This window comes from Osmerus mordax, chromosome 3 (genome assembly GCF_038355195.1).
Source record: "Osmerus mordax isolate fOsmMor3 chromosome 3, fOsmMor3.pri, whole genome shotgun sequence".
Lineage (NCBI taxonomy): Eukaryota > Metazoa > Chordata > Actinopteri > Osmeriformes > Osmeridae > Osmerus > Osmerus mordax.
In genome coordinates, this window is record NC_090052.1 from 17,233,953 (window position 1) to 17,249,166 (window position 15,214).

The 15,214-nt window shown below is 46.3% G+C and overlaps 1 protein-coding gene across 4 annotated transcripts; it reads left to right on the forward strand.

Annotated features, from left to right (window-relative positions):
* The first annotated feature begins 3,650 nt into the window (after nt 1–3,650).
* On the forward strand, nt 3,651–15,169 carry epn3a (epsin 3a). Of its 4 annotated transcripts, XM_067233078.1 has the most exons (11): nt 3,651–3,908; nt 6,156–6,932; nt 9,526–9,644; nt 10,846–10,926; nt 11,484–11,573; nt 12,175–12,261; nt 12,497–12,620; nt 12,877–13,071; nt 13,154–13,222; nt 13,324–13,560; nt 13,828–15,169. In XM_067233078.1, the coding sequence occupies exons 2-11, from the start codon at nt 6,335–6,337 to the stop codon at nt 14,121–14,123; spliced, it is 1,896 nt and encodes a 631-aa protein (XP_067089179.1). In that variant the 5' UTR covers nt 3,651–3,908; nt 6,156–6,334; the 3' UTR covers nt 14,124–15,169. The 4 variants fall into 4 exon arrangements, with proteins under 4 accessions (XP_067089179.1, XP_067089181.1, XP_067089180.1 ...); XM_067233080.1 differs by lacking the exon at nt 11,484–11,573; XM_067233079.1 differs by lacking the exon at nt 10,846–10,926.
* Nucleotides 15,170–15,214: the final 45 nt, after the last annotated feature.

Here is a 15,214-nt window from a genome sequence, read left to right on the forward strand (position 1 = left end):
GGCAACAATGGCAGGTTTTAAAATGGGATCTCAGAGCAGAACTGCTTTGCATAAGGTATGAGATGATGTCACACATGGAACTCTGTTAATCTGCCTTGTTCGGTCAGTTAGATTTCAGAAATCAAAGATTTTTGGACCTGTATCTTTTGTGTCAGCATGTTGCATTCCTGCAGTGTTTGCTAGAGCCCTTGTCTTATAACTAAGGACATAAAATCATATAGAAAAAGAACAATATTAAACCTGGCATAGCAATTACAATTGAATGCATGGTCAAACAATATTGTAATTATGAATTTGAGCTAAGCATTTCTATGCACTTATCGTTTTTTATTTCTCAAAAGGTTAGAAAATACTGAACTCAATCACTTGCACAGTTGTTTTCCATTGTCCATTATTGCTGTGCCTAATGTGAGTCACATTTCTGTGTAGGGAGGTGTGTATTCTGAAGGGTTTAACAATAGTTAACACCATCCTAAATCCATAAAACTCTGTTTGGGGCTTCGATCACAGACCATTATCTGTGAAAGTATGGAGATGAAGACTAAGTAACTGACAGGTCACATGAACAGTGTCCTCTTCTCTTCTTGCAATACATTCCATTCATTCAAACCAAGGACATTTCACCCACCCACTACACCCACACTTAATGGAGGTAAAGAAATAAAAGAATGTATTGAAAAAGGTAAAGTCTATTACCATGGAGACAGATCTTTTGTGTCTTGTACTCAACACTGAATTCAGTCTCTCAAAGTCCTGAATGTCATTGAGGAAAGATGTGCAGTATGTATGACAATAGACTGGAGCTCGGGTACACAAGGAGCAATTGAAATGAGGGAACAAGATGTCTTTTTGTAAATACAAATACACTACAAAATGTACCATCAGATAACTGTAGAATACTGCAGCCAGATGAAACCCAACCAACCAGTGGGAATGAAGGGTGGAAAGATTAACCATGGCATCTTGGAACAAGTAGACAGTTTATTAGTCAGCATATGCAATGTATTAAACTGCCAACGTGGTGTGTGTCGAGAGTGGACAAGAATTGGAGTACAGGTACAGGCGCCTGGTTGGTGCAGGACTAATCACCTCCAACTGAAGGATTTACTGCTTGACAACAAAACAAACTGGCCATGGAACACCAATGACCTCTAAAGGGAAGTGACTGAGAAGGCTCTTTTTTCGCACTGAGCCTCAAATCCTTCAAGGTCTGCAGCAAGATGCTGCCGATGTTCCATCCACCTGTTGTGGCCAGTGTCCTCATCTGAGTTGCAGTGTATCGGGGGAGGCAGCATGATGGAAAGGGATGCTAGCTAAACTGGAGAAGCTATTGAGGAAAGCCAGCTCTGTAATTGCTGACCAGATGGACACACTTTGTAAAGTAGTTGAGAAAATGACTCGTAGCAGGCCGCTGTCCATCGTTGACAGCATAGACTACCCCCTCTACAACACATTGGAAGGACAGAGTAGCATGTTAACCAACAGACACATTTGAATGGGAAGCTCAAATTAGCGCCTAAATACGTTTTCTCCCATGTACAAAAGTCACTTCAACACTTCTCCATTTGTGAGGGACTGGTGAGATCTGAGCAGACTGCTGGCCTATTGACTGTTCTCCCCTTACGAGCTCATTACTGTGCATCTGTTCTGTTTCTCTATCTTAAATTGAATTTACAGTTTATTTGCACTATTACATATTCTCTATAACTAAGTCTCTAACTAAATAAATTATTTTACACCTATTCTATAACTGTATATACTATGTAACTATATACATATTTCTATTTCTATACTCTATATCCTACAGAAACTGCAATGCATACTTGCGTACTATAATGTTTCTCAAGTATTTATATTTATGCACACTGCACATTTAAGTGCAAACATATTAGGTATGAGCTTGCTTATGCATAAGACAAGTACATTTGGCTGCCAGTGCTGTAAGAACATTTGACTTGATAAGATTTCAAAGAATAAAGTGTTGTTTACTTAAATTAAATCAAGTTACTAATTAAGCTATTTATCCTAGAAACAAGTCAACTAGATTTAAATTCTAAAAACAAGATTGTCACTCAGATGTTTTGCAGTGCCATAAAACCACATGAGGGCAGCATTGAGAAGGATATTGTCTCAGAACAAAAAGCCTTTGAAAAGTACTTTGTTGCATTGACAGCTCTGGTTTTTGTAATTTAAAGTAAATCATTTATATTAAACCTATAGAACCCTAAATGACTCCTTTCCACTCAATCTCAAGATACTCATAGTTCAGGCTCATCAGTAGGTGCCATGAACAAAAACTTAAAATATAAATGTTTAGTTCTTTTTTTTTTTGGTCTCTCTCTCTCTGTCCCAAGGTACCATCTTTTAAAGGCCCTGTGATGTCACTGCTGTGCCAATCCTCCCCACCCCCTCCTCTCCCGGACACGGCCAGCATATCCCTCTGCAATGACATCACCAGGCCTTTGTTGGGAAACAAAGGCTTAGCTCGGGACACTGTTTTCAGGAGAAATAAAGACAGAAAGGGAGGCCTGGAGCAAACTTATGAGACACAGGGAGCTGGCTGTGATGATAGCCGACCTTGTGGCCATGAGAAGGATATGAAAGGATAACATTGTGATGTAGCAGGTGCAGCAACAAGTTCCTTGTTTCACCAGAGAGGAGGGGAGTTAGCAAACATATCACAGCTGGCCTTCAATGTGGAGAAAACACACCCCGTGAAACAGTCCTTCCAAAAATATTCATTTTCTAATACTTGATTAGATTCCCTTTCTTAACATCTTGCTTTTTGTTTTACTCCACATGACTCAGGTCATTGTTACCATGGTGGAGCTGGTATTTCCTGAATTTCCTGCTTTCTTGACAACCACTCACAGGAGTAGGACCAACGAACAGAAAGAGTCAACCTCTTAGAGGAATGTGCTTTCATTATTTGCAATGACATGCACACTTATCTTTGTACAAATGACTGTGTGCAGGTGGTCGGTTGATAGAGAAAGGGATATTGTGAATGTTGCTGTTGTCAAAAAATAATGTACAATTCCACTGGGGTGAAATAAAAACAGACGATGAGCTTTGTATTATGCATAGGATGTGACATCAACAGCCCATTACTGGAAATGAATAAGTAAACAGTAGAACACACAGCAAAGAGGAACCACAGGAACAAGGCATAAGAGGGAGGAAATGAGTTGCTCCCTTAGGAACATTAACTTCTACTATTACTATGGACATCACTTCGACATGGCCATGAATATTTCCCAACCATTAATTGTAGTCTATATTTCAGTGCTTTCAATTATTGTTGAATGTAATTTATTTGCAGCACACCTTATCTTGATACAAAAACTGAAAATATCCTTTTAATTATGTGTTTCCCATAAAAAGAAAAAGAAGAAAGAAAATGGCAGGGAAATAGACAGACAAATGATACTATTGATAATGGACCCACAGTGTCTGACTATCCAGTCTCATTCCATCACTTGCCTCTGTCAAGACAAATTTGGATTTCGTGCCGGGATAACCAACAGGCAGGGAATGGGTTAAGTCTGACTCTGCAGGCACCGCGCACCCCTCCCTATTTTACCTCCCTCTTTCACGTTCCATTTTTACTGTGTGTGCATTGGGGGGTTCTGTGCCCTTTGCAAACCTGGCGCTTGTGTGTTATTATGCTTTGAGACGTGCACGCAAACCAAACTTTCTGTCGGACACCTACTACCAGCTCCCCCTATAATTCAGTTTAAATCCCGGGACATTGTAAACACCTTCATTTGATCAGTAGATTTTTTCTTTTGTGTATTAACCACCTTTGCGCCGTGGGTTTATTTTCAAGCCACGAAAGATGTCGGGAAAATGCGTTTCAATCGACCTGGTCTCATAAGTTGGGACGCCAATGACGCGCAATGTGAGAGGTAAGTGATACCATCCACTGGTTTGTAAATCGTGATTTAGCTGGTTTTATTAGCTTTTCGTCCTCAATTTACCTCTTTCAACCGAAGCTGAGTCACGGTTATGCACTTTGACTGGTCTCGCAGTTCTGGTCTTCGGTTGTCGTAGTTGACGCAATGTAGTAGGCTACTGCTGCATGATGTCGGTTCATTCGACCCAGTTTGATACTTAACTCGAGAACGAAAGTGAAAAGCTACTTGAGAATAGCCTACAACTTAAAACATAGCTTAGGCACATTCTATTTTGATAGTGTCCACATACATCAAAAGTATATAAACACTGAGTCAGTACATGAATACATGGAACATGCGTTATGTTGTTTACTATTCATAGTAAAAGGGATAAGATATGAAGGGATTTATAATAAATTGTCGTTTATACTGCAGTATCTAATGAGACCAGACTCCTGTTTAATGTACTATAATAATATAGATAAGGATACTTCTAGTAATATAGACAATGCTAGTATTGTTTTAGTTTTGTATGTGAAGGTCATGGCCAACCTTGGAGATCGCATATTAAACACACTCAAAACATAAGAGCAGTTTTACATTTGAAACAGTGAAAAAGTTTGGGACTGTTGATGACAGGGACATCTAGCTATAGGCCCTCTTACATATCGTCTTTGATCATATCTTATGTGTGACACTTGATACTAATCTATAGAAATAGTTCAGCCTTCATGATTGTATTTCACTTGAGTGGGTAGCACAGAAAAACTAAGGTGTGTACTGTGAGAATGATCAGCCACCATTATGGCACTTCGTCCATCTTGCCCTACAGTCTCCTCCCTGTCCAGTTTCAGGCCTCCATTGCATACTGTCCGACCATTTTATAGATATTTCCTGTCCAAGGCTTTAGCAAAGGAATTTGAGCAATTTCTCCTAGTCTTGTTTGGGTGCCAGTTGGTGTTGGATGAGCTGAAAGCTGGACTGGGGCCTCTCTCTACCACTTGAGATTCTGACCATGGTCAGCTGACCCAAGAAGCATTCTGGGATGTTTGTTTGCATCAGTCATCAGTTTATTTTCGTGCTCTTACAGTACACATATCTGATACTACCCTAATGCTGCACCAGAATAGATGAGGTACTACCGTTGTCAACCTAACATTCCAACTGTACTTTTCTTTTGTATTTATCCCAGCTCTACTGTAAATGATAGTGTCAGTTGTACTCACAAGGCCAATATGGTCAAAGGGGTTACAAGTAATCAATAGGAGTCAATAACACAGCATGCACAACCACAAAGCCTCTCATTACTACCTCGAAGGACTTTGAGTTAAACATTTGAGAAATGCTAACCCATGCCAATACACTGTTATGGGACTGATCCTGCATGTGCATTCATCAAGACGCTGTGTTTAATGGCTGAGGCAAAATTCTGAGTGGAAAGTTACTGGTGCCTCGGTTGAATAATATACTGTATGTAGTTTGATGCCCACATTTCAGTAGGACATTATGCCTTCCTAGCACATTTTAAAATAAGACATTTCTGGAATGAAGGATGGTGTATGCATGTATAATCACAACAGTGAAAATGGTTTGTTGCAGGACTTTTGTAGGTATCACTGAACCATGAGAAGCCCCAGTGCTGCATTGTTAATCCTTTCACCTCAGCCAAACAGGAGATAGGACGACTTTTGTTATGATAACACTTGGTTCAAAGGAAAATGTATTGGATTAATTCACTAGCAACACTGGGTTATGCCCCCTGCGGTCATATCCCTTCTTATACTAATGTTTGTCCTAATGTCAAAAGCAGCCTCCTTTGATGATTCATGTTCAAAATGGCTGACGGGCACACCTCATCTTTGCTTACTTAGGGAAGATCTAGTGTGGCTGGCTCCCACAGTTCTCTTACTGTCTCAGTTAAATTTCTCTCAGGGAAAACTGAGTCCAGGTGTTGTGTTTCACATTACTGGGAGGTGCTGAGCTGTCCCTCTCTCTTTCCGCAGTCAGCTCCTGAATGGAGAGAGGAATGTGTGAGGTGTTTTCAATTTGAAAATACTTCCAAGTGAATATAGCCAAGTGGTATATTATGCAGACATGTAATTTAAGGGCTAACGTGAAAAAGAAGGCACACTGGTTTCTGGGTCAAGTTGTTATAGAAGCTTATCAGTTTCACTTACTGCCTGTTTTGAACTTAACAAGACTTTGACCAGATAATAATCGGTGTATGTCCAACTGTTTAAATATTCTCTCACACACCAGGAACTCACTCATGGACGTCACTGAACTTGCCTAGAGTAGGACGGCCCCATTGCATCCCCCTTCTGAACTGACTTCTGTAAAAGTGTCCTCCTCCAGTTATCGAAGAGAAAACTAGTGGCTGGACCACTGATACTGTACTCTACCCAGCACCTGTGAGACCCACCACCCCTAGCGCCACCATGCAGACCTCCTCTCTACGTCGGCAGATGAAAAACATGGTCAACAACTACTCCGAGGCGGAGATCAAGGTACGAGAGGCCACCTCGAACGACCCCTGGGGCCCGCCTAGCTCGCTCATGTCGGAAATTTCCGACCTCACCTTCAATGTGGTGGCCTTCACCGAGGTTATGGGAATGATCTGGAAGCGCCTAAACGACCACGGCAAGAACTGGCGCCACGTCTACAAGGCCCTCACGCTGCTGGATTACCTGATCAAGACGGGCTCGGAGCGCGTGGCCCAGCAGTGCCGGGAGAACATCTTCACCATCCAGACTCTGAGAGACTTCCAGTTCACTGACCGGGATGGACGTGACCAGGGGGTCAATGTGAGGGAGAAGGCCAAGCAGCTGGTCACCTTGATGAGGGACGACGACAAGCTGAAGCAGGAGAGGACCCAGGCCTTGAAGACCAAGGAGCGAATGGCAGGAGCTGCAGCTGGGATGGGCTCTGGTTCTCTGCCACCCCCGTACCCAGGGCGCCGCACCAGCCAGCCCAGCATGGCAACTCTGTACGGGGATGAGTTTGGCCGGTCCAGAGGGTCACCCTCCTCCTTCAACTGTGAGTGGCATCTAGCTTCGACTATTCATACATCATAGGCATGTTATTTATGACCATACACACACACACACACAGCTTTGCTGGGAGTTTTAGGGACTTTCTGTACATACACATGTCATATCTGAACATCATTTCATCTGTCATCTCTAAGTAATGTTATTCTAATATTACTGTTAGTTATCAGGCATCCAAGCCAGCTTTCATTTCATTTTGTTCCTTAGTTACCTGTAAGGCAACCTGACATTTTTTGGAAACTATTTTGTATTACTACCTTACCGTTTAACATCTTCTTAGTCTCATCTGAATCTTGTCATTCTATTTCCTGCTTCCTTATAGAGACTTGACTCATGGTGATTTTGGGTGAGACTCACCCATCTGTTTTTGACTGTTTTTGGAGAATGACTGCTGAGATGACTGGCTATGACACAAACCACGGCCTGCTTGATCTTGTTTTTTCCAGTCGACATCTTAATAGCTATTAAGCTATATCCACTGGATGATTCACAGATAGTGTGTCAGCAGTTTTTTTTGTTCCTTTTCTTTTGTTCTTTTTTTTTTTAATGACAAACAGATATTATTATTTTGAGCAGATGGCTACATCAAGCAGTCACTGGACAGTAGATCATAGGTCATAATCAAACTATTGTGGTCCCAGCTGCTGACATAATGACTTTGACAAGTCATCCTTCTCCCACAGCTCGATGTTTGTCAGTCTCTCTGCTCCTTTCCTATGCTTCGGTAAGGTCGTAGAGAACATCTGCATTCTTCTCATTCTCCAGCTCTCATTCGTGCCAGCTAAACAGGAATGACAATGAAAAGGGGGGGGCAGGTGGAGTGGGGGAGATTGTGTCTCTGTGTCACGGCTCTCACGTGGGTCCAAGGCACTGTTCTCTGTGTTGACGGGCTGTAATCTTTTGTGCTGTAGCAGTTGTTCCATGCAGGAGGACAGTGATGTGAAACCTCGAGGGGTCCCTCTGCCTGTATCACTGGCCAGGGATGTCTAGTGACCAGCTAGCGACTAGAGGAAGCTGTGCTTGGTGTGTTTACATATACACAGCAGCTGTGGCCATTTCCATCTGATGTTTGGGCTGCTATGAGATATTCAGAATCAGAAACGGCTGAACTGCCAAATAGGTTTGGGCAATTAACAAGTTATTTGGTCATAGATAAGTAATTTGTTTTGGTGGGTCATAACAATAAGCATATAGTATACAAGAACAAAACCTGCCAAGTACAAAAATACATACAGTGTCATAATATTATGTGTGTGAACACTTATGTCTTCTAGCTTGTGTGTGGTTTTTGCCATGAGGGGGATTTTGGTGCTTTCAGTAGGACCCGAGTCACTGTGTTATTGTTGTATTTTCCCAAAGGAGAGAGAGGCTGACAGCTGATATCATTATGCTTGTCACTACTTTGCCCCACTATGCACCTTAACCTTAACCTATGTCCCCGTTGCTATTCTGCTCCACTGGGTTTTCTGCTTGATTGGAATCCTTATGGACCAGAACCAGGCCTCCTGTTGCAAATAGGAGTCAGAGGCCTTTTCTTCATGAGAACAGACATACCAAACTGTTTGATTTGGCACACTCTTTCAAACAATACCGTGGAAACGTTCTCACTGTTAACTTTTGGGGCAGCTGCAGTGCACTCTAGGCTACGTATTTGACCTCAGATTATGGATCTATTACTGTTTCACACACTGCTAATTAGCATGGCACATAAAGAAATAGTTTGGGACATAATCCTATTCGGCGTCCTTTCATGCCGGCCGAGGCCGATGGCCAGTAGATGTGCTTTGGTCGATCTCGTAAGCGTTAGAGTAGGGTTGTGTGATGGAGTGGCTGTTGGTCTTTGGGGTGGGGGGGGTGGGGGGGGGGGTGTACAGCCTGGTTGCCAGCCTGTGGCTGAGGGTTTGATGGGGTCTGATGGATGGAGTGGGTGGGGGTCATGAGGTTGGCAGCAGCTCGCCTGCCTGCCTGCCTGCCTGCCTGCGTACATTCCAGCCCAGGCGGGGGCATTGAGGGGCAGCGCAGTGGAAAGGATTGGGGGTTCAGAGACCCTCGCTGTGCCAACGTCTGCCCTGCTACCCTCCCATAGCCCCCTCGTCCCTGAACCGCTGCCTGCCATCCAGACTGGTACACTGCCATACCTCCTCCCCAGCCCCCCCCCCCCCCCAAACCTGGGCCTGTCTCCTGGTGTCCTGGAACAGACCAAGGGGATTTGGGGTAGTAACGTAGGCCCCACTCCACCCCCTCCTTCTCCTCTTCCCCCTCCGCCAACCCCATCCCCTAACACAGAAACCTCATTGTTCTCAGTGGAGGCAGAGTTAGATAGACCGTGGCAAGCAATGCCAGCCAGGCCTGGAACAACAGGCATTGGACCACAGAATTAACATGCAAAACCAGCGCCAACTCACTTTTAAGTTTGCTCTTAAAAATCCAGACTAATGTGAGTCTCTCTTTGTCCTCTCTCTCCCCCTCTGTGTGTCTCTTTCCCGTTCCCTATTTCCTCCCTCTCCCTTCTCTCCCTTTTACTCGTTTTTTGCTTCCAAATCCCTCCCCCCCCCACCTGCTCTTCCTCGGGGCCTCAGCCTCCTCCTCTTCTCCTCATGTAGCCTCCGACCTGGAGCAGGCCCGCCCCCAGACCAGCGGGGAGGAGGAGCTACAGCTGCAGCTGGCCTTGGCCATGAGCCGAGAAGAGACTGAAAAGGTATAACACATGCGCACACACATAGACATACTCCTGTCTGTCAGACATAGACCAAGAAAAAGGTTCGGATCCGAACCCGACACTGAGAAAGGAGGCTTCTCCACTGTGGCTGATGCCATGCTGTGTGGGAATGCTGTCGACAAGGCAGCCTCCCACTCAGACTCCATGTCCTACAGAGCTCAGCACCCCCTCCCTCCCTCCCTCCCTCCCTCCCTCCCTCCCTCCCTCCCTCCCTCCCTCCCTCCCTCCCTCCCTCCCTCCCTCCCTCCCTCCCTCCCTCCCTCCCTCCCTCCCTCCCTCCCTCCCTCCCTCCCTCCCTCCCTCCCTCCCTCCCTCCTCAACCACCACTCTGTCCTCTAAGACGGGTGGTTCTCAAAGTGGGGTCCCCAGACCCCTAGGGGTCCGTGAACCATAGCCAAGGGGTCCGTGAAATAATTAGCCATATGTTCTAACAGTGAAAAATATATTAGATCTACAGATGGGGACCATTTGCACCAATATTAAAAAAAAGAAAAGCATATTGTGTCCAGTTAAGAGCACAAAGGGTATGCTGAATGGGTATTACGATTATGGGGGTGGTCCTTGGAAGATTTTCACCCCTGTAAGGGGTCCCTTGCCCCAAAAAGTTTGAGAACCCCTGCTCTAAGAGGCCTGCATTTCCCTTAGCCCTTAATAGAAAGCAATATCATCCCCACTCTGCCTCTGATTCGGTCAATAACGGAACTCTAGCCAATCAAAGGGGGTGATGCTCAGGGGTGACTGCAGAGTGAACGAGGGAATAGACAGGATGTTTGCATTGATTCCCTGCTCATCAGCCTAGCCTGGCTGCCAGGACTCATATTGATAGCAAGGGCATTGGATGCCCTTTGTGAGTGTGTGGGGAGAGTAATGTTGGGTTTTGTTGCAGGTTAATGTGCACACAAGGCCAGAACAAAACCGATATCAGATTTGTCAGATATGTAAACTGTATTATTAGCAGTATTATAGTAGTATTATACCGCTATCTTACATTCCCCTTTTACTACTTATGTACTGTATGAAAACGGTCTACTGTATGTAAGACTGTCTGTTATCCTCAGGAAGTGTTTATCAAGTTGAGCAGTGCAACTCCTCCTGTATTAATCCACCAAAGGGCTTTCTGCTGAACCATAGGCTTCCAACTCCATTGGTCCTCCTCCTAACTCCTCCCCCTTGACTCTAGCCGCCTCCCCCTCCCGTGGATATTGACGAGCAGACACAGCTCCAGATCGCTATGAGCCTCAGCAAGGAGGAGGCCCAGAAGGTACGGCGATGTGGGAGCCCGGCCCCCGCACCCTCCGGCCCCTAACCCGACCCCTCCTACCTCACGGCCCTCGGCTCTGAGACACATGTCCACCACACGTCTGTTGACGTGTCCCTCAGAGTAGCGCATGCGTGTACTACTCACCCTTTCTCCTCTCCAGTTTGGGTCTCTACGCACCCCCCCCACCCTACGCCCCCCCCCCCCCCCCATTCCCGATGCGCCTTCTCTCTCTCAGCAGACAAGGCCGCATCCTTTCTCTTCCACTAACCAACAACGCTCTATGTCCCTCTTTCTTCGACCAATGGTATGACGTTCCCCTCCCTCCTCAGCCTCTCTGGTCTCTCCTATAGTTTGGCTGCATGGGCCTGTCCCTCTGCAGGGAACTTGCTAAAGGACAGTCTTTTGCCCTGATTGGACAGCCGGGCAAGCTCCTCCCCCGTAGAGCGGCTTGCATGCAATATGGAGAATATTGAGCAAGGTTGTGCTTTCATCTATACATAAGTGACTGATTGTACCACACCCCCCCCACCCCCCTCCACTGATTGACGCCCTCACAGCCCGCCCCTCGCCCTCCGGTTGCCTTGGATATGGATGAAGACGCGCAGCTCCAGATAGCCCTGAGCCTGAGCAAAGAGGAGCACCAGCAGGTAGCGCCCCCTGGCTCTCACTGAGCATCCTCCCTCTGGCCTCCGAGATCCTCTAGCTCAACCTAACCCTCTCTGGTCCTTTAACACAGCACTCCTCCAAGACTCCCTCGTCTTCTCTGGCTGCTCATATCCTCTCTCTCTCTCTCTCTCTCTCTCTCTCTCTCTCTATGTGTCTCTCTCTCTCTCTCTCTCTTTAATGTTTCAACAGTCTGGGCTTCTGCTTTACTCACTGTTACTGCTTTGGTTTGTACCTCTGTCTCTCTCTCTCCTTCTTTCTCCATCCCTCACTCGTCTCTATCCCCCTCTTTCTCTGTCTCTTGTAAAGTCTTTCTGCCAGGTAAGCACAATGGGAACACTCACCAAGTCACTTGTGCTTGACTGCTCTCTCCCCTCTCTGACCAGAGGATCTCTCTCTCTCTTTCTCCTCACATGGTCCTTTCTCAGACATGTGTTGCTCTGTCTTGTCCAGCATGTTTGTTTCTGTCGCTATGTGTCTTGGGGTGTAGATAGTTTCAGAGAGAGTGAGCTTTGCCCAAAGCATTGTCATGACTACAGGCTTCTGTCTGTCTGTGTGTGTGCGTGTGTATGTGTTCGTTGTCAGGAGCAACGGAGTCGCCAGGGAGACGAGTCGTTGTTCCAGAAAGCTCTTGAGGAGAGCAAGAGAGAGATGCAGTCCACTGGAGGCGGGGTAGGAACAGTTTACACCACACTCCATACTCCCTTTGTCTCAGCAGTGCCTATATACCACACCTATTCAGGCGACTGTTGCTTGAGAGAATTAAAGTTGACAAACATCCATAAATAAATCATGTGTTCCTGCAACAATACTTCATGCATTATAGCCTTTTAATACAGCAATTGTAACGCAGGGCCAAAAGACTTGCTTATGAATTTCAAGACTCTGTTCCCTGTTGTGTGCTTAGTCGGCCATGAAGGACCTCGTAGATGTTTTTGCGGTGGCCTCTGAAGCGTCCCCATGTCACCCACCCTGGGACCTATCAGGAGGGGCCGCCCGTCTGCCCAGCTCTGACCCCTGGGACTCCCTGGGTGAGACTGGGCGCTAACTCTGAGCTGCCTTGCACACACCGCTCTTCCTGCTCCGGCATTACCTCACACACGACAGCAATGCAGTCCAGCCCAACTAAATGTTTCAGTGCTCCCAAATGGATTGGTTACATAACGCATTCCTGTGTTAGCATCCACACACGCACGCGATCAGTTGTAGGAAACTTCAATCACCATGTAGCCCTGTTAACACGATGTTGTGGAAAACCCCATTTGTCGTCCCACTGTTTTGGTGCAGTGGATGCACGCTCCTCTGCCTCAGGGATAGAAATACCCTGGATGGCACCTCCAGCTTCCAGCAGCCCAGTTCCTCCCTGGGAGCGCACACGGTCCCCTCCGGATCCATGGGAGGCCCCGCACGGTGCACCCAGCCCCAAACCCAACCTCAGTTCTGGCTCCAGCACCCAACCCTGGGCCTCTCCTGCCAACACAGGTGCCACCGCCTCTGGGATACATTTGGATATTTTGCGGATATAGAGGCTGATATCTTATCTCACCATGGTGCGTTGTTTCAGGTGCATTGGGCGTAGATCCCTTCATTGGTCCGGCAGCTAAAGTCTCTTCTCGACCTGGGAGCCCCTCGGGTGAGTAGCGGTATAAAAACGTCTGGAAATTTCTCCCTAAGCCCCCTGGCTCACAGTGAATTCATGTCTGACTTACTACTTTCATCCCTGCATTTTCGTAGACGGAGACCTGTTTGATGAGGCCATGGACGGGGGTCAAGTGAATATGAATGGGCGAGGTGAGGGCAGTCCAGAGATCTTTGACCTGTCCCGCCTGGGTGAAAGTCTGGCCGCCCCCAGTCCACGGGCCTGTCGGACGCCTGAGGCCTTCCTGGATCCCACCGCAGCCTCGCTGGTCAACCTGGACATCCTGATCCCTGCTAACCCCCCAGCCAAGACCAAGAACCCCTTCCTGTCAGGTCAGCACAAGCACACACACACTCTCACTCCTCTCAGATTCAGCACATAACGATGCGCGTATCACTGGGATCTTTTCCTCGTCTTCCTTGAGGGTTTTGGTTGGTTGAGGGTCAGTTCTATGGTTGTATGTGAAGCCCTCTGTGACATTGCTTGTAGAAGGGCTATACGAATACGACTTGATCATGTCTCACGTTAAGACTAAAAACACGTTAAGACTAGAAACGGGTACTATGCCAAGTAAACACCTACCTCTTGTTTCTCCGTAGGACTGAGTGCTCCCTCGGCCACCAACCCATTCCAAAGTGAACAGCCCCGCCTGACCCTGAATCAAATGCGTCCCAGCTCCACCTCCCCAGTGCCTCCAGCCGCCACCCTCCCGTACAGCGCCTCCTTGCCCCTGCCCGCCAGCCATCAGCCTTCCAGTCTGCCCTCCTCTGTCACCCACCCCACCCAGCCCAGCCAGGACATGCCTGGGAACCTGCCCCAGCCCCTTCTGCCCCTCTTCCAGGCTACAACTCTGAACCAGCAGGCTGACCAGCACAGTCAGAACCCCTTCCTATGAGGTCCAAAGGGACTGGACCAAAACTCGGAGGGAGAGTGGCGATACCGTTAGCATTAGGTTATGTGGGAAAGACGGTTTCTTCTACAGTTGTATTGTTGAACCTAACCTCAGACTCAACTGGAACTCTGAACTGAAATCATTCAGTTTAGTTTTTTTATATGGGCCATGATACTGTAACCCTTAGATTGCTGCCTGCTGAACTTTTCTCTGTGATCACACCCTGTCGTGTTCCTTCTGTGTAGGAAGGAGTGACAGAGGAAGGCATTTAGGCTAGTGTGTTGCAATAGAGAACAATGTCATGTAGAATCTTGTCATAAGGCCAATCCGCATTTACTTCTGCTACAAGCATCTGTCCAGTTACATTCATTGCTAAAAAGCACAGTTGAATTAGACATGTTGATGCCACAGTACTAGACTATTGTTTAGTGAGAAAGTGTGGAACTTTTTCTCAACTTCAAGTCACATGTCCACTCTTCCTGCTTTTCCTGATTGGACCACATTGCTCTTGATCCAGCCACTGATTGTATACCAGATATGCCTGTTTATCTGACTGATGTTCCAGGAAAGCCCTGGGCTAACTCACCTGCCCCTCTGCTGAGCTGCACTGTCAGGTCCACTGGTCCCTCTTCTGTTTGGAAGGACTTACTACTGACGACACAATGCATAGAGGCCTGCCAACAAACCCATCCAGATAATGACACGTGGTTTTAATTCCCTTTGTTGCAGTAAAATTGCTCATTCAAAGGACTTGGTGGATTGTTGCTCGAAGAGTACTGGTGAGAAAGAGGCTGAAGTTTGCTTCTATTATAATAGACTGGGACTGTGGGGTAAAGTAAATATACATTGGGTATTTTCAAGCAAGAGGCAACTTCATAGAATTTTAGAAAAATCTGGATTTTTAAATTGCTTGTTGCTTGTGAAACACTGATTCTCATGAAATATAATGGCTATAATTAACCAATATGTGCAATTCATTGTTTATTTTGACATATTTTCATTATTTGCTTTGCTTTGATAACATTTATTTTCACCATTCAATATAACATGTACAAAACCTTGTTTATGACATCACTATTTATTTACAAATACTT

Coding starts and splice junctions, on each gene's coding strand:
- epn3a (XM_067233078.1), top strand. CDS start 6,335: ATGCAGACCTCCTCTCTACGTCGGCAGATGAAAAACATGGTCAACAAC. Junction 11,574..12,174: donor GCAAAGAGGAGCACCAGCAG/GTAGCGCCCCCT, acceptor GTTCGTTGTCAG/GAGCAACGGAGTCGCCAGGG. Junction 13,561..13,827: donor CAAGAACCCCTTCCTGTCAG/GTCAGCACAAGC, acceptor GTTTCTCCGTAG/GACTGAGTGCTCCCTCGGCC.